The 24096-nt window shown below is 49.4% G+C and overlaps 1 protein-coding gene across 1 annotated transcript; it reads right to left on the bottom strand.

Moving 5' to 3' along the window:
- Window positions 1-602: 602 nt before the first annotated feature.
- Nadk (NAD kinase) lies at window positions 603-22213 on the bottom strand. The gene is made up of 11 exons (XM_051174005.1): window positions 22044-22213; window positions 12967-13171; window positions 10550-10633; window positions 5787-5916; window positions 4750-4858; window positions 4539-4624; window positions 3232-3334; window positions 2605-2744; window positions 2194-2451; window positions 1564-1646; window positions 603-950 (listed from the first exon to the last, which is right to left on the bottom strand). The coding sequence occupies exons 2-11, from the start codon at window positions 13143-13145 to the stop codon at window positions 788-790; spliced, it is 1335 nt and encodes a 444-aa protein (XP_051029962.1). The 5' UTR covers window positions 13146-13171; window positions 22044-22213; the 3' UTR covers window positions 603-787.
- Window positions 22214-24096: the final 1883 nt, after the last annotated feature.

Here is a 24096-nt window from a genome sequence, read left to right as displayed (position 1 = left end):
TGGTCTCAAAACCCTTGTGGCCATCGTGTAAGGGAAGACTGGAGGCACAGAGCCCGGTCCTGGACTGTCTGCACTGGGCTGGACACAATGTAAACACTGGACAACAGGCAGCCCCCTCTAAATCTTCACAAAGCGTGTACAAGAAAATATGTACATAATCACTTCAGCAAGTTTAAAATAACCTCTAAAAAGTGTACACAGGATTTAAAATGTCTCAGGAGCTGCTGCCCTGCTATATGAGGAATGTGATGTTGCCGATGGCTGTGCAAGGTGTTGCCTCTGTCTTCTCTGGAAGGAGTCAAAGGCCTTGGGCCAGACTCGGAGGCACCTAGCGGTAATAGGCCTTGCCAATCCATAGCAAAGCTGCCCAGTGACCCCAAGAGCTGCAGGGGGGAAGGTACAGGGGAAGCTAAAGGAAGGTTTCTGGCTGAGACCTTTATTTAAATATCAAAGGGAAGGTCAATTCATTTTGACCCCCTCAGAATTTCAACAGACTGATTTATAGGAATTCCTGACCTGGGATCTCAGGGCCCATGGGAGAGACGTAGGACACCCAGCCCAGCTCTTATTTTGCTTCTTTAGAAATGAAAAAGGTTTAAAAATATTAAAAAGCTGATGTGTTCTTCAAAAGGCAGACCCAAGCTCTCCCAGCAAGGCAGGCAGGACACAGATGCCTGACAGCCATGTGGTTTGTCAAGGCCAGGTCAGCCAGAAAGCCAGCAGGAGAGCAAGAGAAGGAAGGCCCCCAAGGGTTTGAGGGCTCAGGTTGGAGGCTGGGAAGTGAGGCCTAGCTGTCCTCATCCTGGTCCTCATCCTCATCCTCTGGGAAGTGAGCTTGCTTCTTTCGAACATTCCAGTGCAGACACTGGGCAAGGCTCTCAAACCAGTCACTCACAGGGTCACACACACAGATAGAGGGCAGCGGGTAGCAGGAGGTGGTGATGCTGATGCTTTGAAGGGAAAGAGAAATACATTTGGGTAAGCTGGGTGCCTTTTCAAGTAACAAACTACTACCCCTAGGCCAAGGCCCTCTCCCAGGGCCTCACTTTGTCCAAATGCCAGCAGCCACTTTAGGTGCTTAGGGCACCCAGACCCAGGCCCTGTCCCTACTTTCATTGCACCGGTGGCCTGACTCCAGGTCACTGACTCCCAGGGTCCAGGAAACTTGAGGCAAGGCAGGGTGGGCACAGGTGGATGACCAGGGAAATCCACAGCAGCTCTGCTGGCCCATCCTAAGTCCCGTGGTAGGCCACACTTAACTGCTGGGCAGCAGACCCACACACGCAGGAAGATGAGGGGGCTAGCCCACGTCAGACACCTTGCTGTTTCTGAGACTTCAGTGAGAGGAGGATAGCTGACTGTGGACCTAGGCTTGCTGGAGGCGACTCACCCAGATCTAGGCTGAGACCAATCCTGTCTGTGTGTAACAAGAACCAAGGGACAGGGCCTTGCTCCAAGCCTATGGCACCTATACATGACCATGCTTTGTAATAGGCCACCCACTAGTGACATCACATGACAGAAGACAAGGTCAGCCCACGCCCCAGCATTGCAGCCCCACACCTGTCTCCGTGGCGTATTTCCTGCCTCTTCCGTCCATCAAAAGACACCCATGCAGTGTTCCTGGCTTCCGGTGACAGCATAATCTAAACGGGTGGAGCAGGAACAAAAGTGAGCTCTGGGCATGAAGGATGTGTTCCCAGCCCACTCTGGTCTTCCAGAGTTCCTGCATGGTACAACGTTAGCCTCATTTTGATGCTCTAAGAATAGTCGCTACCTCCTACAGGTATGGCCACTAGAACTCATAGTAGCATCAAGCTAGCCTGAGTGTCTTGTGATAGAAATTAGAGAAAAATGAGGCCGAGGCTGGGCACTCAGAGGTCAGCCACAGACCAGGTCTGAGGCTCTGTGGAGGACACCAGCTGGGGCCTTTCATCAATGAATATGGGGACACTTATGCCATTCCCTCCCTACGTCTTGCAACTATGAGCCCTTCATGGAGGGCCGGCTGGCTCCCTGTGATACCAGAGACTACGGGCGTATGCAAAGCTACCTGACAGGTGGAGCTCACGTGGAAGGGTGCTGGGGAGGGGGCCTTTTGGAGGTGGCAGGTGCTGAGGTAGTGACGGCTGCTTTCTGCTCAGGGTCAAAAAGACTCACAGACCAGAGGAGATACAGGGAGACTGCTCTGACCTTCAGCTCGACCCCTGCGGGGACCACGATGGGCCGGAATGACAGCGAGTGGGGGCAGATGGGTGTAACCATGATGGCCGGCACGTTGGGGTGGACCATGGAAGCCCCGGCTGCAGCTGCATATGCTGTGCTGCCCGTCGGGGTGGACACGATCACTCCATCACCCTGAACAGTGGTGATAAGGTGTCCATCCAGGTAGACATCTACGTTCGACAGGTATGAGGAGGGGCCTCTGTCAATCACCACTTCATTCAAGACCTGGAAGAGACGGCAAGGCCATGGCACTGCACTCAGGGTCACGGCACTACCATAAGCACTTTAGGCTCACCAGAAGTTCCAGCCCCGAGTTCATCCCACCCTGATCCCCTCCTTGGGAGGTGAGGTTAGTTAGCTGGGGACTTCTCCACAGACCTGGTATTGCATGGCCTGCTTTCCGCCCTCTGTGTCCAGGCCGTTTTCACTGAGGCCATTATGGATGGCTATCTTCTTGTCTCTGAGCTCTTTCACCACCCTGACCTTCAGCCGGCTCCTCAGGATAACAGCGGCATTCCCTGGGGTCAGCAGGATCCAGCTCAGGGAGGCTGGGGCCACCTCCAAGGAAGCTGGGACCCTTCCCCTTTCTGTTCCTATGTCAGTGACCTTCAGTGCCTTCCACCAAAGCCACCCTGAGCAGCTATGTGCTGCCAGTTTTCCCACTTTAGTAAGGAGTATTTAGAAATCCCCAAGTCTTAAAACTATTTCACTAAATAAAAAGTATTAAAAAGCAACAATAACCAGGGGGGCTGGAGACATGGCTCAGTGGTTAAGAGCACGGGCTGCTTTTAAAGAAGACCCAGTTTCAATTTCCAGCTCCCACACGATGGATCAGAAACATCTGTAACTCCAGTCCCAGTGGATCCCACACCTCCAGGGGCACATGTGTATAGACACACTTGCAGACAAAATAACCATTGAAAAACAAAACAGCAACAACAAAACCTAATCGAGAAGGAGGGAAATCCTGAGCTCTTTTGTGAGATCCAGAACATTCCAACTTACCCTCTATCACCTGATTCACTTGGGATTGGAAGTTCTCAAAGTTGAATGGGGTCAGGAAGCCCAGGGAGCCAAGGTGGAAGGCCATGACGGGAGGCACACTGCCCTGTGGGTGAGGAGACCAGATGGCATCGCTGGCTACCCAGGATCCAACAAACTATCAATAGCTGTGGGCCTTGGGGATGGGTGGGCACGGGCCAGGCAAGAGGTGGAAGAGCCAGATTAGGGCAGGATGGCACCGTTTCCCAGGGAAACAAGAAGAAAAGTGGGAGGGGCCAAAAAGAGACAGAGCAACAAGACCAGACCAGCTCACTGGTCACAGGAAAGATCTGGCCAGTACCAGACACAGGGCTGTGACTGTGGAGATACCTAGGCTAGAAGCAGGCAGATTTGGCAGAAGAAGAAAAATGGAGATGGCTTGGGTCCCATCTAAACACACATGGGGCCTGCAGTCCTTGGACAGAAACTTGAGCTACAAAGCAGGGATGACATGTTGCCAGGAGGACCCAAGCCCGTGCCACCCACTTACAGCCCACTCTACAGGCTGCCTAGCTCCCTCTTCCGGCATATCATTGGGCTGGGTCCTACCTTGCTGGGGTTGAGACCATGAAGCTCCAATGCTCCCTTGCCGCCCACTGTCTGGTCTGTGACCATGCGGCCACCCTTCAGGGAGTCTCCCCACACCACACTCTCCCTCATCCACCCGCCCGACAATGTCAGAGGATGTCTATTTATCTCACCCTAAGAGACTAGGTACTTACAAACTTGCTTTACTGCTAATAACTGGGCTGAAAAAAATTCCTCCTCCTTAGAGCGGTAGTTCTCAATCTTCCTAAGGCTGTGACCCTTGAACACAGTTCCTCATGCTGTGGTGAGCCCCCCCCCCCAACCATAAAACTATTTTCATTGCTACTTCATAACTGTAATTCTGCCACTATTATAAATCTTAATGTATAGTCGGGCAGTGGTGGTGCATGCCTTTAGTTCCAGATTGGTCTATAAGAGCTAGTTCCAGGACCGCTTCTAAAACCATAGAAAAATCCTGTCTCAAAAAACTGGAAAAAAAAAATCTTAATGTATGTAAATGTCTGTGTTTTCTAATAGTCCTAGGTAACCCCTGTAAAAGGAATTGTTTGATCCCAAAGGGGTTGCGACCCACAGGTTGAGAACCACTGCCTTAGCGTAAGAAAACTAAGAAGCTTGTGGCCTTCTGGTAAGAAGCTGTGTGATGAAGGGTAGGGGTACACTCTGAAGACACCTCTTCATACTGTACCCAAATAATACCTCAACACCCCAAGACACAGCCTTACCTGGAAAAGTGAGGAGGCATAGAGTAGGGTGCCATCTCCTCCAAGGCATATGATGAAGTCTATCTGGTTGGAAATGTCGTCATAATCTAAAAAACAGACACAAACCTTGGGAACTGCTGTCATGTAACGCCCTAGTGCCCAAGCATACAGATGCCAACAAGGCCAGAAAGCTAATGGCTTCTGCCAGTTGAGAGAGCTCAAGACAGCACACCTTCACGGAAAGTGCAGAATTTCTTCTTCACTGGTCCAAAGTTTTCATCACTCACTATAGCAGGGTCTTCCAGCACTTTCTTTTCCACATACACGATCATGTTGTTCTCCTGGAAGCAAAGCACGCATGGGAGCCCCACACAGCCCTCACCAGTCCAGCCAGGTGAAAAAAACATTTTCTTAGCTAGCAAGCCATTTTCATCCTGCTCACTTCATTGTTACATAGCCAGAAACCCTGTGGCTCATGGCATCATAGACATCTTTTCCCAAATAGGCACGTTCTAACCATAGTGGCTCAGGAATCAGACAGCTGTACCATGGTTTGGATGTGTTTTGAGGGAGTCCCCCAAGTCATGTACTGAAAAGCAACATGATTTTGAGGGGTTGGGAATGTAGCAACTTAATTTCTCATGTTCAGAAGTGGCACCGAGAGGGTGACTAAGTAAAGCCATCAGGGTGGAACCACACCACTGCACTCTGATTTTAAAGGAAGAAGGAAAGGACAGGAGATACTTGCACACATACAAGAACACACTACTTCTTGCCGTATGCTGCCCTATCCCTTGGGGCTCTGCAGGGAAGATGGCCATCAGAGGTGGCCCCTGGACTTTGCATCTCCAGAATCACAAGCTAAAACCAATCTCTTTTTGTGAATTTAAGGCCAGCCTGGTCTACAAAGTGAGTTCCAGGACAGTCAAGGCTACACAGAGAAACCCTGTCTTTAAAAAACCAACCAAACAAAAAAACCAAAACCAAACAAACAAACCAAAACCAAAACAACAATAACAAAAAGTGGGCATGGACATGGGCGGTTTCCTCATAAACACGTGACACAGTGACATACAACAAGGATCTCGCCAGATGCAGCTCTTCTACCTTGAGTTTCCCAGCCTCTGGTACCGTGTGCTAGTAGGAATTTTTTAGAATGTTTTAAGAGGCCTGATGAGTCTTTTGTTCTGCCACCCTGGGCAAGTCTCCTCCCAACTCCTGAGTAGGACGCATCACCCTGAGAGCATAGCCCTACCCTGTTTGCCTTACCTCCATGAGGTATATGCAGAGCTCTTTGAAGGGCTGCAGTAGACTAGCATCTCGGATCTTTTTGATGACAAGCACACTCTTGGGAGACTTGTTCCATGTCAACCGCTGACTTGCAGGGTCCTGAATATGCCTTTGGGGAGAGAAGAGAACTCATACAAGCAGTCATCTTTTCCTTGAGGAAAGAGGCATGCAATTTGGAAAAATAAAAACAACCACACACCAAAACCAAGTTAAAACACACTGCCAACTTGTGCACACAGAATCACCAATGGATCCCACGAGGGATGGCTACCAGCCATCCTGTAGCCTGGAGCCAAGAACACAATGGACCCAGAGCAACCATCCTTGAAGACCCCTCTGCCCAGCCACTGTCCACATGACTCTGGCCATATCCCCTTGGGTACCCTGCTCACCAACTGTACCTGTAATCACCTTCATGGGCCACATCACCTATGCTATGTTTATTTCCTTACTGACACTCCCCGGTGGGGACAGAGATGTTATGGAACAGCAGAGGGGAAAGCCGAAGCCGGCTGTCAGCCCACTGAGGATACCAGTTCCACATAAAACATACAACAGCTGGTTTGAGGACTCTGTCCTGGGATTTACTGTGCAGTTTTCACTCCCAGAACCCTTTAGGACATGTGTTTCCTTTGATGTCCACGTAAGGTGTGTGGCCTACCTCTCTATGCCATAAACTTAGCTGGCTCTTAATTACTATTTCTTTATTCATTTATTTATTTATTGAGACAGGTTCTCACTATGAGCCTTGGAACTAACTCATTATGTAGATAAGGCTGGCCTCGAATTCATAGAGATCTACCCGCCTTTGCCTCCCGATTGCTGGGATTAAAGGCGTGAGCTGGTACCATGCTTAGCCCAGTGAATCTCAGTTTCTGTAGCACCATTTTCCTTGTCCAACACATTTTCCCAGTTAAGAAAGGCTCCATGTCCTGGCAGTCCACAAGAACCCACTACCAAGTTTCAAAACACTACTAAAACAGAGGTCACAAAATGACATGGAACCCTGGTCACAGCACTCACCTGTTTCTGGCATTTCTGGGAGGGGAGGGGCTGCTCATAGCCACCTGTCACCTCACCACCTGCCTGTAGTGCTCACAACTCCTGAGGCTGCCTCCACCTTCTAGGAGACAGTAGGCGTGTCCCCAGCATTTCAGGGTTACTTCACTAGCAGACACACACACAGCTCTGCCTGGCTACCATGCTCCTAGATGGATATTACACTATGAGTCTAATTTTCAGTTTATCTTCAAAACTGAAAGCAAGATATTAAAGACTTGTCAAAGATCCTACAGAAGTATTCTGTAAACTATAAAAACTAAACAAAATACAGACTTACTTCTGAGTACATGAACATTTTGCCTAACCATCTACTTTAACAATGGAAAACACCAGTTTAACTTCAGGAGCAAAGAGGGCCAGCCCAGACTCCCTGCCTTAGTGGAGTGGCAGGGCCACCTGCCTAGCAGGCCTCTCTCTGGCAGGCCTCAGCGTTCTGGCCACTTGGGGAACTGCGAGCTTAGAAATGGCAGGGCCCGCCCCAAGGGAGGATTCTCAGGCACCTGCAGGTGAAAGGGCTGCAGGTGAAAGGCAATCACTTCCTGAACTTGCCAGGCTCTGGGCTCTAGAGAATGTGTGTGAGTGATCACAACCCTCTGCCCCATCAGGGCTCCAAGTCCCCACCCTCCACCCAGCAGCCTGCCCTGCCCATGTGTGCGTCATGGCTGCCCCAGGCAGGCCCAGGCTATGACTTTCAGTCCCAAAGCTCAGCAGGGTTCAGCATATGCCACCGGCATTTTTTATATACAGGCCAAGATGCCAAGCCTTCCCTGTGACCACAAACCAGTTCCTCAACTTCCTGTTGGGTCGTGGAAAGGGGAATGCTGGCCATTCTAGGCAGTCTGAGCTTCAGGTGCTGTGTGGAGCCGGCAGGCCATGACCTGTTAGAACCAGGTCTGAGTGATCTGCCAGGAAAGCATGACCACTGTCACCGTGCCATACAACTAACAGGTTCACAGCCTCACACATCCCCATAAGGAAAACACATCCTCAAAGTAAGGAAATTTCTCATGACAAGCCCTCCATCTACCCTGGGGATATTTGGGAAATGTATAAAGCCCTCATTCTTGTAACACAGATACTGGGCCCCTACACTGACATGTGGGAGGTTACAGAGACATGGGTGACATAGAGCCTAGAGCAGGTCAGTGCTCTAGTCCCACAGCCCCTACCCGAACTTCCTAACCTCGAAGAATGTCCTGAAGGTCACTTTGTGTCTTGGTCTAAGCAACTGATATCTAAGTAAAACTGGCTGTGAGGGGCTGGAGAGATAGCTCAGCAGTTAAGAGTACATAATGCTCCCCTGGTGTGGTGGTGCACACCTTTAATCCTAGCACTTGGGAGACTGAGACAGTTGACTCTGAGTTTGAGGCCAGACTGGTCTACAGAGCAAGTTCCAGGGCAGCCCATGGCCAATACTGCTCTTGCAGAGGACCCATGTGTGGTTCCCAGCACCAGTATCTTGTATTACAACTGCCTGTAACTCTAATTCCAGGGGGTCCAAAACCCTCTTCTGGTCTCCACAGAAAGCTGCATACATATGGTGCAAGTAAACATACATACACATACAATACAAACACACACACAAACGCACACACTATAAACACACACACACAATACACACACATACACACACACTACAAACAAACAAAAACTGATTATTGGAGAGGCTTAAGTAAGTGGCAACTGTTAGGCTGTGCAGGAAGGGGCTGCAAGCAGCTGGTACTTAGGCAAACACAGGAGCCCAAAAAGACGCTGGGAGGCGGTGGGCAGGCATGTGGGCATCAGGCCAGGAGCAGGAAGCTGGGGGTGCCTAGAGCTCTGGGTGGTGAGGAGCTTGCATGGGACAGACAATGAAGTCACAGTAAATGTTAGGAAACCATTTGGTGTTGGTGTAGTTATAATTGCTGGATAAGGAGTATGCAACATGTCAGGACCCTTGTCTTCAGCAAGAACCCATAATTCTGCTCTGTGAACACAGGCACTGGAGAGTTTTCGCCTCCAAAGGGACTCACACTAACACTGCAATCAGCAGTGTGAAGTTTAAAAAGCAGCTTCTTGGATGGCCTGGAGGAGGCAGAGCAAGCAATGGTGCGTAGAGCATGGGTCTTCCACCTGCAGGTGGGGCTGCATGTTCTTGGGGGTCAGATATTCCGCATACTGGATACTCATAACAGCAGCAAAATTAGTTATGAATGGCAATGAGATAATTTCAGGGTTGTGGTCAGCACAACATAAGGACCTGTATGGAAGGGTCTCAGCATCAGGAAGGTTGAGAACCAGGCAGGTGTGTTCTGAGGGGAAATCAGGGCGGTCCTGGCACAGCCCCATTGTACACCATTAGCCCTGTCTACGACACCTGCCTATGAAACAGGAACAGACGTGAGGTATGTATCTCTCCATTGTACACACTCAGGACAATCTTTTTCCTGACAAGTCCAAGCACACCTCCTAGACAGACACACAAGTGGCCCTTTCTACTTTGAAGAAAAGGGAGGACTTGGAACAGACTCTGGATGCACAAATATCAAAGGTCTCTGAATGGGGGCAGTGAGGGCCAAACAAAAACAGAGGTGACGAAATAAAATTCTAATTTATTAATTTTTAAAAAAATTTTTGAGACAGGGTTTCTCTGTGTAGCTCTAGCTATCCTGGATTTTTCTCAGTAGAACAGGCTGACATTGAACTCAGAGATTTGCCTGCCTCTGCAGGATTAAAGGCATGCACCACCGTTACCCAACTAACATTTTAATTTTTAAAATACATAGCAGTAGTATCAACCCACTTCAGGGATTTTTTTTTTTTTTTTTTTTTTTTTTTTAATTTGGTACCCTGTGAGAAAACACAGCTAGATACTGTGCAGAACACAGTGACAACACATCTGCTATTTTGGAAATATCAAATGCAAAGCATAATTTGGGATGACAGAGATAACGAGATATACTAACTGCTGAGGTCTCAGGGAGCTTCTATTTCAGGGTGCTGTCCTGGCCAGTGACAGTTGTGAGGAGCACACTGGATGAGATGTAGCTCAGTGGCAGAGCGCTCGACTGGCGTGTGTTAGGCCTGTGTTCCATCTCTAGCATGGCAAACCTACCCCTTCAAGCATACACACCAACAAGGAGAAACATCTTTCAAGCAACTAAAACAATTGAAAAGGAAAGAAAATTCATATTTCTACTTCTGGAACAATGAAAGGAGAAACCACTGTGCTAGAATGGAGTTCTCGCTGTAAGAACAACTAGGAATCTCACACTGGCCTCATTCAGCCTGTGCAGCTCGGGCACAGTAAGGAGCCTGGCACCCTGGCGGCTCCAGGCCTCAGGTTCCCGCTGCTTTTCTCTTTCTCCCTGGTTGTTTGTTTTTGTTTTTCAGACAGGGTTTGACTCTGTGGCCAAGGCTGGCATCTTACTAACATAACACCTCAGGCTTGGAAATGGAGATCCTCCTGCCTCAAACCCAGTGCCAGACTACAGATGTGTACAAAACAGAAAGTTTCCCTTCAGAAGCCATGTGAGAAATCATCAGTTGAGAATCTCCATTTAGGAGTCTCTCAGCACAGGCTTCTGAAAGACACCTGCTTGGCTTCTGTTTTAAACAACTCAGAATCCTACACAGGGCAATCCCATAATACTCCCAAAGACCACCCCCACCTCACCCCTTACCAAGTCTGGGAAACTCACATGATGGTCTGGGGGTTCTGTAGCACGCACGCCTTTGGTCCAAATGTGGTCACTGGGCACGGCCCATGGAGAGAGCGAGTCCTCCTGTAGAGCATGGGGGGGGGGGGGTTACTGTCAAAGTAGGAGGAGACAGGCAGCAACAGACATGGGCTATGTCAGGCCCTGTCAAACTCCAAGAAACCCAAATGACATTAGCGCCATCATCCACAGCATTCACACGGCAGGCCCAGGAGGTCCTGCCCTGGTCTAGGGTGTTCACTGCTCAGGTCCCCTGTGGCAATAATGAGACATAGAAGCTGACCTGGACAGGCTCCTGTGGACACTGATCCCGAACCAAAGAAGGGACAAGTCTAGTAAGAGTCAGGAAAACACTGGCCTGGCGTGAGCCTAGGACTCAAGGCAGCACCTCTCAGCAGGTCTGTGGGCTATAATCGGGAGTCAAAAGCTGGCACCACCCTGGATAATCTAGATGAACATTCTAGCAGAAATATTTGCTCTAGAGCACATGTGTCTATAACAGAGATACTAATTGAGCAACCCAGCAAACTTCCCTCCTTCTGAAAAGTGACCCAGCCAGTTGAGCATCCAAACATAGGCTCACTGCAGCCTGCCACGGCAAAGGACAGCAGCAGTCAGTGCCCCCTATGCTTCTGGGGGATCAGCACAAAGACCAAAACAGTACTGTGACTGCTCTTCCTGGGACATTCCACTCAGGTCTCTGGGGGAGGGGGGTCCTCACCAACCCTTCACAGCCCAAAGAGAACAACACTGAGTTAGCAAGAGCAGCCTTCAAACTTGCTTTCCCCTTCAGCTCCCTGTCTCCAAATCCACAAAACCTCCTGATCCTGATGATGCAATGAAAGACAGCTCTGCTTCTGGGGGATGGGCAGTATCAGGGTCAGGGAGCCCATCGGCTGCTGAAGACCTTTCTGTACTAAACAAGTGCTAAGGTTTTTTTGTTTGTTTTTTTGTTTTATTTTGTTTTGGTTTGGTTTTTTGAGATGTTTTGGAGCCTGTCCTGGAACTAGCTCTGTAGACCAGGCTGGCTTTGAACTCACAGAGATCCGCCTGCCACTACCTCCCCAGTGCTAGGACTAAAGGCATGTGCCACCAACGCTGGGCCAAGTGCTAGGGGTTTTACATAACGCTTTTCCCCTTTTCTTTCTTTGTTTTCAAACAGGGCCTCCCAATATAGCCCAGGCTGGCCTTAAACTTGTGATCTTCCTGCCTCAGCCTTTTAAGTGCTAAGATTACAAGTACGAATCACCAAGCCTGGGTTATTTATATAACCCTTTAAAAAGCTGTACAGAATATCACAAATATCAACTTTTGTAGGAACTTAAAGGCTACCAGGCAGGAAATTTGGAGTCAGCACTGGCACTCCCTCTATCCTCCTTGAAGGACAGATTGCAGGGGCAGACATGCTTGTCCCCCATCCTGCCCCATGGCATCATCCACCAGCTATAGAAGCTGCCCTGACCTACAGTCACTTTCACAGGTTCAATGTCCCTGGAACAAAAAAAAAATATGTTATGCCAAAATACACACAAACCAGAAACTAAGGCAATTCTGCTCGAAGCTGGCAGGGTACAAACAGAGTGGTGAAGGCGGGGGCAATAGAGGACACGCCATGATCAGCTGTGTACCCAGAGCAAAGGTACTAGCCATCTGGCCTCTACCGCAGCCATCTCTCACAGAGAGAACTTTCTACATAGAACCTCAAGCCGCCCCTTGTCCCTCCACTGCAACAAAGTAGGAGCTCTGTGAGATCATTCTATCTCACAGAAAAGACCCTATGGTTTTAAAGTGGCTCCTCACTAGAGAGCCTGTCTTCACATTTCACAGGTGTGACCCTGTTCTGCAGTCAGTGTCAGCCTCTGGCAAGCTCCCATCTAAAACTTAACCAAGGGTGAGGACACCTGACGTGAGTGGAACCCCATGCTTATCAGGTGGCCTTCCCCCGAGGCTTTATGCCGCAGGAGAGGAAGGCAGTGCCACACCACCTGCACATGAGACCCCATGGCCTGTGTACGAGGAGCTGAGGGCTCCAGGTTACAATGGTACCTCTGCCCCACTGGCACACCTTTCTTCTCTGAGTGCAACCATGCTTTCCTACCAGCTAAACCAAAGGTCAGCAGGGTTCTGGTTGGGTGGTTCTATTCTGAGGCAGAAAGAAAAACATGATGTAGCCTGTATTTGGCACATGCCAGTTAGTAACAAGTGTCCAGCACAGTCTCGTGGGCAGTGTTTGATTCCTCTGCTAAGGTCAGCGCCACTTGGGCAGTGCCCAGCCCCACCCTATGAACAAAACTCACACTTAAGCAATGCTGATCTACACTGATACAGGCTGTGTCCTCTGCAAGAATCCTAACATGTCCCACCATGGCATGGAGGAGTAGGAATACTCTTGGTCCTACCTGAACTCCTTGGTGCTGCCCAGGGCAGGTGAGGCTGATAGGCTCCGAGACTTGGCCCGGCCCCTGATGGGATGGTTGTAGCTCCAGGTCTCATCCCCGTGACATGCTGAGCAGTGGTATGAGGCTGAATCAGAGCTCAACTCCTTATTCACATTCATCTTTTCTTGTTCCATTTCCATAGTTGATATGAGAAAAACACTGATGCCTTAATTTGATAAAATAAAAAAGTCAATGTATGTGTGAAGCAGTAGAAACACTCGTTCTACCCAAGGAATTGTTGGATGTGATTATCTGAACAACTGTAGTTGCCTGCACAAGGCTCCACAAGACCCTCAGGACATTCCTGGCGGGGAGGGGAAGAAGGAAATTCCTGAGGCCCCTCCCTTCCCTGAAGGTATATGAGCAGTAAACACTGCTGGGAAAAGACTACTGATACAGCTGTCTGAGTCACCCAGGATCCAGTGAGGAAACCTCAGTAAACTCACTGCTAAGACATGGTTGGGGTCATTTATCAACACCTTCTCTATCTGAGTGAACAGAAAACAGACTCTTCCCAGCACTCAAGAGGCAGAGGCAGGCAGATCTCAGGGAGTTCGAGGCCAGCCTGGTCTACAGAGCAAGTTCCAGGACAACCTCCAAAGAAATACAGAGAAACCCGTCTCAAAAAAACAACAATCAAAAAACAGACTCCTTAAGAACAGTCACATGCAACAGGAAAAAGGAAGGAAAAAAAAAAAAAAAAAAAAAAAAAAGCCAGGTTTTCATTTTCCAAACTTCTCTAAAACTATGCTACTTTCACCCTAAAGACATCTAAAAACTCAGAATCTTTCTTGTCATTTTTCTTCAGTGTCAGAGACTGCACATGGGCCTGCCATTGTTCTAGCTAAGTGCTCTATGGCAAAGATGTGCCTTCATCCCTCAATGGTGTTTCTGAACCAATCTAAGGATAGGGGAGAGTAAGGACAAAATAACCAAGACAGAGTTGTAGCATGTCCATCTGGATGGGTGGACACAGAGCAGCACAGTAAGATACTTTTCAGTCCCTAACAGAAAAGAGCAAGTATGCGCTGGGGTATACAGCTACAAAGTCTACAGGGTCAGTACAGTACCAAAGAAAGTCATCAGAATTGAATTGTAATAATCCTCAAAGACAACTTCAAGTCCCAAATGTCTTGAAGGTGCACAATTCCGACCATGGCTCAATAAAATCGGAAAAAAGACAAAGAAAGGAAAAAAAGAAAGAAAGAAAAAAGAAAAGAACGAACAAACAAACAAAAAATCCTCTCTCTACTTGTAGTTTTGAAACGTTCTCCCAGCCCTCTTGGGGCCAAAGCCAGCATGGAAAGCCCCTTGGGCAACATCCAGACAGTAAAACCAGGCAAACACAACATTAGTTACTCCCCTAGAATGGAGCTAGATTTTCTGACTATGAGTGGTACTGAACTAACAAAACTCTGACACTTGAAATGGAATAAAACAAGCTGGCATGGTGGTGGTGGTACACGCCTTTAATCCCATCCCTCGGGAGGCAGCAGCAATTAGATCTCTGAGTTCCAGGCCAGCCAGGGCTACAGTTAGACTCCTGTCTCTAAAATAAAACTACAAAGAAGGCTAGGCATGGGGATGAAAGCCCATGAAGCCAGGAGGCAGAGGCAGGGTCTCTGAGGTCAGCCTGGTCTACAGAGAGAATTCTAGGGCAGCCAGGGCTACACAATAGAGAGCCAGTCTCAACAAACAAACAAAACTAGCAGAGACAAGCAGAGCTCTGTGAATTCCAGTCCAGTCAAGGCTACATTTTATCTGTCTCAAAAAACAAAACAAGTAACAGAGGAAGAGGAAAGAACACAAACAGGAGTATAGTCTGGAGAGAAGCTATAATAAACTAGTTTCAGCCAAGTGCCTGGAAGAACTGGGTAGTAGTTTCTTTTCTGCTGCTGTGATAAAAGCACTGACCAAAAGCACTCAAGAGAGGAACAGATTTATTTGGCGTACATATCCACTTCACAGGCCATCACTGACGGGAGTCACAGCAAAAACCTGTAGGAACCATGGAGAAAAGCTGCTCACTGGCTTGCTCTAGTGCTCACCTGGCTTCCTTATATAACCACCTAGGAACACCTGTCCAGGAAGACAGTACCACTCACAACGGGCTGGATCCTCCTACATCAATAGTCATGACAATCCTTCACAAGCCCACAGACCAACCTGATGGCCGATAACTAGGAGCCTAGATGGAGAATGAGCTACAAGCATGCACTCAACACAAGCTAATGCTTAAGAAGGAAACCACTGTATCTTGCCACCAGAGAAAAGAAGTGGCTAGGCCTGGTGACACACACTTTTAGGGTAGAGGAAGCAGAAGGATCTCTGAGTTCAAGGCCAGCCTGGTCTAGATAGATGAACAGTGCTGTAGTCTAAATGCTTTTCCCCCCTACAGTAATGTGTACTGAATGCAGGACCTCACTCATGATAGGCAAAGCTCTACCACTGAGTTATACCCCATATAACAGAGACACAGTCTCTCTGTTACCCACAAAAGCCTTGAACTTGTGATCCTTCTTCCTCAGCCTCCAAAGTAGCTTGGATAACAGACCTAATCACCAGGCTCAGTACTGTGCATGAAGTTATCCTGAAGCCTTAACTACCACTGTGACTATATTTGGAGAAGGGCCTATGAGGAAGTGAGTCAAAGGGTGGGGCCCTGATGTCTTTTAGTGCCTTCCTCTCCCCTTCTCCCAACATCGGTTTCTCTGTGTAACCCTGGCTGTCCTAGAACTTGCTCTGTAGACCAGGATGGCCTTGACCTCACAGAGATCTTCCTGCCTCTGCCTCCCAAATGCTGGGACTAAAGGCTTGTGCCACCACCACCCCCCTCATCAGTGCCTTTTAAGAGGCATCAGAAGTCTCCCTCCACTTGCAAGCCTGCCCATCAGCTGCACTGAGGTGCTTGTGAAGAGCTGGTACCTGACAATCTTGGACTTCAGCCTCAACGACTGTGAGAGCATAAATCTACTCCCCTGAATCACCCTGTCTCTGCTGCTTTGTTATAGTAGTCCAAACTAAGACGTGTAACCAGGGTAGGAAAAGCAGAAGAAAAGTTCATTGACTATGGACAAACCGATGGAGCCCGTGCTAAGGTCAAAGGTAAAGGAATAGGTATGGTTCTCACCCCAGCTACACTTTATAATCACCAGAGGGGATTTATAAAACAAAACAAAACAAACAAGCCAGACATTGTCTATGCCTCCTACCTTAATCATATAAATCAGAATAAGCATTTGGGAGACAGAAGCAGAAGGCCACTGCAAACCTGAGGCCAGCTAGGTCTATGCAGCAAAGAAACGGGCCAGGGCTGTTAGCACAGGCCTGTAGTCCTAGCTACTTGAGAGGCAGAGGTAGAATGATGACAGGTTCACAGCTAGCCTGGGCAGCAAAAGTATACATGGGATTAGGAAGGATACAGCCCAATGGTAGCGTGCTTACCTACCTAACACAAGTCAGTTTGCTCAATTCCAGTATTAAACAGCAGGACAGACAGTCCAGAAACAGACCCCAACCACCACTTGTGTGTTGTTTTGAGTGCACATGCTCTCCCTCTGTGCTTCACCCTAGCCTAGTCAATGGGTCTTCACAAAGGTGTTGAGGCGATTCAACAAGGAGAGAACTCTTCAAGCAGTGTTAAACAGTTGGATTGCCAGTCAAAAGACTGAAAACTAAACTACTTCCTTTTTGTAAAAAAAAAAAAAAAAAAAAAAGATTGATTTATTATGTATATAGCATTCTGCCTGCTTGAATGCCCGTAGGCTTGAAGAGGGCACCAGATCTCATGATAGATGGATGTGAGCCACCATGTGGTTCCTGGGAATTGAACTCAGGACCTCTGGAAAAGCAGCCAGTGCTCTTAACCTCTGAGACATCTCTCCAGGCCCTATTCTGTGTTTTGTTAGGAATTAGACCCAAGGTCTTACACTTGCTATGGAGTACTCTACCACTGAGCTGTACTCCCAACCTGGTGTTTGTATGTGTATATTTTTTCCATTTTTGGTTTTTTTGAGACAAGGTTTTTCTGTTTAGCCCTGGTTGCCCTGGAACTCACTCTGTAGACCAGGTTGGTCTTGAACTAAGAGATCCATTTGGTTTGCTTCTGGCTTCCAAGTGCTGGGATTAAAGGTGTGCACCATCACAGACTGGCCTTTTTTTAAAAAACAAAGCAGGGTCTCACCTGTGATCTGGGCAGTCTCTGACCTTGTGGTCTTCCTGTCCTCTTGCCCATCTCCCCTTGGGAGTGTCTGTGCCCTGTGCTGGCCTTCCTCACAGTGCCTTGTCAGGTCATTACTGGGCAGAGTGGGTGGTTTGTCAAAATGTCAACTGTCACAAAAAGATTGTGTGCTAGGGTCAGGTGTCTACATTGGCATTCAAGGTTCCCTGGGCCCTGCTCTGGATGTGGTGGGCAGCAGCCCAGATCCGCTGAAGGAGCCTGGGTCCCCCTGTCTGTTCTGCTCTAGTGTGAAAGCCCAAATTCACCCCATCATCATGGAGCTGATGACCAGGTGTGGGATGATAGCACATCAGACATACTGGGTGCCACAGGCATGTCTGAAGTTAGGGCTGAAAAGACCCTACAGTGATTCTGAGTACACCACCAACAGAATGTGACAGGGCTCATGCACAGCCTTGTTCTGGTCATGAGGTTAGACAGACTCTGGTATGTTCTGCACTTGGCCTTTATCTAAGCAGCTGGACAATATGGACTGTTGGGTCTCACAGGCCCTAGCTTTGTGTTTCCTGGAGACAGAGATGGACAAATATGTAGACGGTAGGATACAAGACCATCCTGCCATGCAAACACATTCTGTGGGTGAATTGTGGGAACATTTCACAGGGGAGGAGACTAAGACCCAAGACCATGGCCAGCATCAAAGTGAAGAGAAAGAATCATCAAGAGAAGATGGTATCACCCTGTTTTGTATCCACTTGTTTGGACTGCTAGTTTTCCAAAATGAGAGAGAGTGGCCACTATCTGGGCTCTCAGGTTCCAATCTCTTGTTGGAGCCTTTAGAAAAAACAAAGACAGATGGGTGGTGGTGGTGGCGGCAGCGCATGCCTTTAGTTCCATCACTTGGGAGGCAGAGCCAAGTGGCTCTCTGTGAGTTCACGGACAACCTGGTCTACATAGTGAGTTGCAGACCAATCAAGGCTACATAGTGAAACCCCATTCAAAAAAAAAAAAAAAAAAAAAAAAAAAGCCAGGGCAGGGAGTAGTGGTGCCTGCTTTTAAGCCTTTAATCCCAGCACCCTGGAGGCAAAGGCAGGTAGATCTCTGTGAGTTTGAGGTCAGACTGGTCCACAAAGCAAGTTCCAGAACAGCCAGAGAACTCCTGTCATGGAAAAACAAAAACAAACAAACAAACAAACAAACAAAAAAAAAAAAAAAAAAGAAAGAAAGAAAGAAAGAAAACAAAATAAAGAGCTAGGCAGAGGTGGCTCATACCTTCAATCCCAGCAGTTAGGAGGCAGACTGGCAGATCTCCAAGATGGAAGCCAGTCTGATCTACAGAGTTCCAGTACAGCCAGAGCTAAACACAGAAACCATGCCTCAAAAAACAACTAACTAAAGCTAGGCCTAGCTAGTATACACAGTGAGTTCAAGGAAACCCAGAGCTACACAGAGAGAACCTGTTTTTAAAAAATAAGTTTTAAGAGACACATTTATTTATTTACGACCTTTTGCACACAAGCTCTTATGCTAGGCTCTTTATGTGGAGGCCAGAGGACAACTTGTAAATCTGTTCTCTCCTTATATCTTGAGGGTCCCTTATCTTTTATCTTGAGGGATTGAATTCAGGCTGTCCAGATTAAACCATTATTCCTTTTACTTTTCCTTCTTCCTTCCTTTTTTTTTTTTTTAAATGCTGCAGCTTTTTGTCTCCAATTTCCTCTAGGTGACTCTTCCAAGCAAGGTCTAGAAAGTGAAGTAAAAGCTACTGCTAGGCAAGGTCAATAGATGCTAAGGCAGATGGTGGAGGTGGGTACATCTGACTAAACCTATTGGAATGTTTTTGTTGTTGAAACAAGGTCTCACTATACAGCCCTGGCTGGCCTGGAAAAGACTCTGGATCACCATGATTCTTAATAACGTATGAAAGTAGCAAGAAGACATCAAGATATCAATAAAACAGTCAGGAATCAAAGCACATACATGTATGCCTCAAGCGCACACACCACACACACACACACACACACACATAGCCAGCATAGGACATAATACATATAAGTTGTGAACTTCAAATAAACACACGTGGAAGAAGTAAGTAAAAGTAAAGCCAGGTGTGGTAGTGCACACCTGTTACCCAAGCACTCAGCACGAAGAGGTAGGAGGATTGCAGCCTGGACTACAAAAGTCAGACTTTTACAAAAGAAAAAAAGAAAAACAAAAAACAACAACAAAAAAGGAAAATTAGAGAGTAATAAGGAAATGTTTAACTTTGTTAACCAAGATGCAAAAAAACAAAAAACAAAAAACAAAAAAAAAAAACAAAACAAAAACAAAAAACAAACAAAAAATAACCCAAAAGAGTTTCATGCTTTTTGTTCGATTGTTTCTTGAGACACCAGGCTGGCATCACTACTGTGAGCCACACTGCCCAGGTCCTTAGTGATTATCTAATACCTACCTCATTTCTACAACTAAATGACACCCAGGCTAGCAGAGTGGCGGGGGAAGTGTGCTGTTTCTGGAAAGTTCTAAGGAAAGCAATCACAGAGCCCATCTGGTGGTGGAACAGTCCCATAGACCTGAAGGAGGTGTTCTTGAGGCTCCACCAACTCAGTGCAGACAGGAAGACGGGTCTAGGAGGTTGGGTGGCCGGGTGGTAGCACGCATTCATTCACACTGTACAGTGGATGGCACTGGCATCTGTTAGTACCGCCTCTGTCTTAATCCGAACATTACTTTTCACGAATTCACTTGTTCTCATGCAGTAGCCCTAGGAGCATGGCAGCCATGGGTCAGGACATGGACTAAGATAAGCAACCATCACAAACAGCAAGCATGGTTTCCTTGGGGTGAAAAGTGACATCACCTCCTTAAGGAGGCCTAGAGCCCATGCTAACTGCTAACAGATCTAACAAAGCATAGAAAGTGGAGCCTGAGGCCACAGCCATGTCCGCCCAAGGCCACTCTTGGTGGTGACAATATTTTTGCACAGAATGTTCTCTTGCTGTTGTACCAGGAAGCAGGCAGATTTGAGGTAATAAAGATGCAGGTGAATCCACTTCCTTATAGTAAGCTTAGCAGTTAAAGGCACTTGCTGCTCCTCCAGAGAACTTGAGTTTCCTCCCCAGCTCACAGCCACCTACAACTCCAACTCCAAGGGATCTGACACACCCCGTCCCAGGCTCCCAGGCACCTGCACACAGCCACTCAGTCACACATGCATACTCATAAGTACAAAATAAAAAAATCTTTAAAAGGCAAAAATACCTGACACCTGGAAATGTGGCTCAGTTGATACAGCTTGCCTAGCACACACAAGACCCCAGCTTGATCCCCAACATCACATTAAAACAAGAGAAAGCCCAACTGGATAGTGTTGGTACATGCCTGCAACGCCAGCATGCAGAGATACATATAAGAGGACAAGAAGTTCAGTCATCCTTGGCTACACAAGGAATGAGAAACCCATTTGGTAAAAAACAAAGTGTAAGAGAGAGAACTCAGCAGGTAAAGGCACTTACTGGCAAACCCTATGCCTTGCGTTTGTATACACGGAACCCACAAGGTAGAAGGAGGAAACCAACTCTTGAAGGTTGTTTCATGTATGAGGAGCAGTGTGTTCATGCCACCCCAATATACATTTCTTTTAAAAAGTAAAAGAAAGCCACTTGCTTTTTCCATTCTCCAAGTGAAGCCCAGAGTGCTAAGCAATTAATCTAAACACTTATCTAAATTAGTGGGACAGCATTTGTTTACCATGTGTGAGGATCAGGGTAGGATCTGTAGCACCTCAGACAAAACAAAACGAATAAAACAGTAGCCCTCACAATAGTTTTAATAAATAACTCCACAAAGGAGAGAAGGCAGAAACATTTTGGATGCCACCTCCAAATGACGATACCTGGTCAGGCAATATATTGGCACAAGATGGGGCTGCATAAGTCAGAGTGAAGTGACAGTTGAGAGGAAGAGCAATGTCGGGAGGGAAGCGATGTTCTTGAAGTGTGCCATCCAGCAAGACGCTTGAATTACTAAGGCAAGGACGCCACCATCAGGCCTGTGCAAGCCAGCAGCCGCACATGAAATAAATGAATATAGTTTTGAAAAGCATTCTCAAGAGCCAAGCCAAAGGACTAAGTTTTGGACTGAAACAGCGGCTGTTAACAAACAAGAAAAATAATTTGCTATTCAGAATCAAAGCCAGGAGAAAGCCCATTGCTTGGGAGGTGAGCTGGTAAAAGAGGCCGGGTTTTGGCCAAACAGGACAGTCCCTGTAACTGCGATGGGCACGCCCTATTCACACAATTAAGAAAGCTGCCAGAGCACAAGACCAGTGGCCTGTGAATGTGGCATCTGACTTACAAGAGGCAGTCGCCTCTAGGAACTCTTCAGGGCTTTGGAATTTCCTGTCAAGTACTGCATAGCAAGTTTAAAATGTGATTATGGAGAGTCCGCATCCCGACAGTTTACGAAACGCTTAACTCACTACTTTGCACTAGTTTTGGCTCCTGAAGTTTTACATGCCAAGCCCTCTCCTGCTCTCTGAGGTCCCAGAAGACCAGTGCAGCGGAGTCGGCAGAGGTGCTGTGCACTGAACTAGCCAGGGCCAGGAACAGAACTGCGGCCTCCCTGGCTTCTCCCGGGACCCGGCCGGATCCTCACATCTGTCCCACAGGCTCGTCCCCGAGACCGCGCGTCATCTGGCCGCAGCCCACACCACATTCGGACGCGGAGAGGCGCGTCAATGCCACCAGCGTCCAGCCCCGGGCGGGTGGGCAGGGCCGGCGCGGTGACCCGGCCTCCACGGGCCTCCGGCGGCAAGTGACACCGGGCGGATGGCGACCCAAGGCCCCGCACTCACCGTCGGCTGCCGCGCGCCCGCGTGGACGTCTACATGCTGGGCCGAGCCAGCGGTCCCTGCCGCCCCACTGCTACCTGGCCCTCACTGACCCAGCCGCCCGCCAACCCATGGCCGCTCGGTCCAGAGTCCGGCACACCAAGCAGCACAGCGCCGAGGCTGGCAGTGCGCAAGCGCGAGCCACACGCATGCGCTGCGGAGCACGTGGGGAAGGACGCGCAGCCGCAAATACTGACAGGTACGCAAACCTCGGGCTTCTCATTTGCCTTTCGTAGGACCAGGATCAGGAGCTGTGGGAGGGAGACCTAAGAGTGAGGGGCGAGGCCAAGGGGAGGCGGGGCCGGGAGTAAGGAAGCGGAACCTTAGGGGAGGAGGCGGGGCCGAGAGGAAGGGGGCGGGACCTGAGGGGGGAGGAGGCGGGGCCGAGAGGAAGGGGCGGAACCTTAGGGGAGGAGGCGGGGCCGAGGAGAAGGGGGTGGAACCTTAGGGGAGGAGGCGGGGCCGAGAGGAAGGGGGAGGGACCTTAGCGGAGGAGGCAGGGCCGAGAGGGAGGGGGCGGGACCTGTGGGGAGGAGGCGGGGCCGAGAAGAAGGGGCGGGACCTTAGCGGAGGAGGCAGAGCCGAGAGGGAGGGGGCGGGACCTGAGGGGGAGGAGGCGGGGCCGAGAGGAAGGGGACGGGACCTGAGGGGAGGAGGCGGGGCCGAGAAGAAGGGGCGGGGCCTGAGGAGAGGAGGCAATGCCTAGAGGAATGGGGCGGGGCCTGAGGGGAGGAGGCGAGGCGGGGCCGAGAGGGAGGGGGCGGGACCTGAGGGAAGAGGCGGGGCCGAGAGGAAGGGGGCGGGACCTTAGCGGAGGAGGCAGGGCCGAGAGGAAGGGGGCGGGACCTGATGGAAAGAGGCGGGGCCGGGAGGGAGGGGGCGGGACCTGTGGGGAGGAGGCGGGGCCGAGAGGAAGAGGGCGGGACCTGTGGGGAGGAGGCGGGGCCGAGAAGAAGGGGCGGGACCTTAGCGGAGAAGGCAGGGCCGAGGGGAAGGGGAGGGACCTGAGGGAAAGAGGCGGGGCCGGGAGGAAGGGGACAGTCATTGGGGAGGAGGCGGGGCAAAGGAGCAGAGGCAGGGAGTGACGGAACCGGATGAGGACAAGGGGTGGAAGCGGGACAGCACTGGAGTTGGGGTAAAGTCGTGGTAGGGGATTAGGAATAGCGTAAAGAGGAGGGGGTGAGGCAGACGGGCAGGGGGGCGGGGAGGTCAAGGGCGGAGAGGAGCGGAAGCGGTGGAGTGGGCGGGGACAGAGTGGAGGGGCGCAGCAGAAGGGGAGGCGGAAACAAAGTAAGCGGAACAGGCCAAAGGAGAGGCAGAAGGCTGCTGCCTGGGCTTTTTGACTCAGCTCCACAGAGAAGAGCAACACCAGATCCCTTCCCGCTTTTGCCTCCTTGACTTGCGGTCTGATCTTTAACCCTGACCTATATCCTGCCCTGTTTTTTTTTTTTTTTCTTTTTTTGCAGGCGAGGTCTCCAGGACCTTGTGGGTCAACACAAGCCAGCTTGGTGGGAACATGGGCTGCCCAATAGGTTCTTGCTACCCTGTTGTTGTTCATGACCAGGGAATGGACCGGATAGCATTCAGAATCAGAATTCAGGTGCCAGCTGTGCCTAGGCCATCTGTTCTCACGTGAGCCGGAGGCACTTCACGTGGCCTTTCACGTGTAGCAGTCTCCAGAATTTGTGCCTGTAGTCTTAAGCCTGTCGGTAAAGAACCTGACAGCTGACTGGACGCAGTGGTTTACTACTTTGATCCCAACACTCAAGAGTCCAGGATCTCTAGGAATTCGAGGCCAGCCAGGGGTACCACCGTTGGGGAAGAAGGGAGGCCCAGACGAAGGTCATTAGAGCTGACTCTAACTGGTCCAGGGTTCACACATCAATCAGCCCTGTGGTTAGTGCACCAGTAGGTGTTTTGTAGTCTCCTGGCTCCCAGCACCATGTCTTTCATATGTTCATTCTGTGCTCCATTTGGCAGGACATGGTGCCCTTGGCTTTGCCCTCCCTTACAGCCC

Source organism: Phodopus roborovskii, unplaced genomic scaffold, assembly GCF_943737965.1.
Source record: "Phodopus roborovskii unplaced genomic scaffold, PHOROB, whole genome shotgun sequence".
Classification (NCBI taxonomy): domain Eukaryota; kingdom Metazoa; phylum Chordata; class Mammalia; order Rodentia; family Cricetidae; genus Phodopus; species Phodopus roborovskii.
The sequence above is the reverse complement of the archived record's forward strand: the minus strand, read 5'-3'. Positions and strand labels throughout refer to the sequence as shown.

Excerpts from the sequence above, each read along its gene's own strand:
- Nadk (XM_051174005.1), bottom strand. The coding sequence starts at position 13,145 with ATGGAAATGGAACAAGAAAAGATGAATGTGAATAAGGAGTTGAGCTCT. Across the intron at positions 10,634-12,966 it reads GGCAGCACCAAGGAGTTCAG|GAGGACTCGCTCTCTCCATG; the intron begins GTAGGACCAAGA and ends CATGCTCTACAG. Across the intron at positions 2,745-3,231 it reads AGTGAATCAGGTGATAGAGG|GGAATGCCGCTGTTATCCTG; the intron begins GTAAGTTGGAAT and ends TGCTGACCCCAG.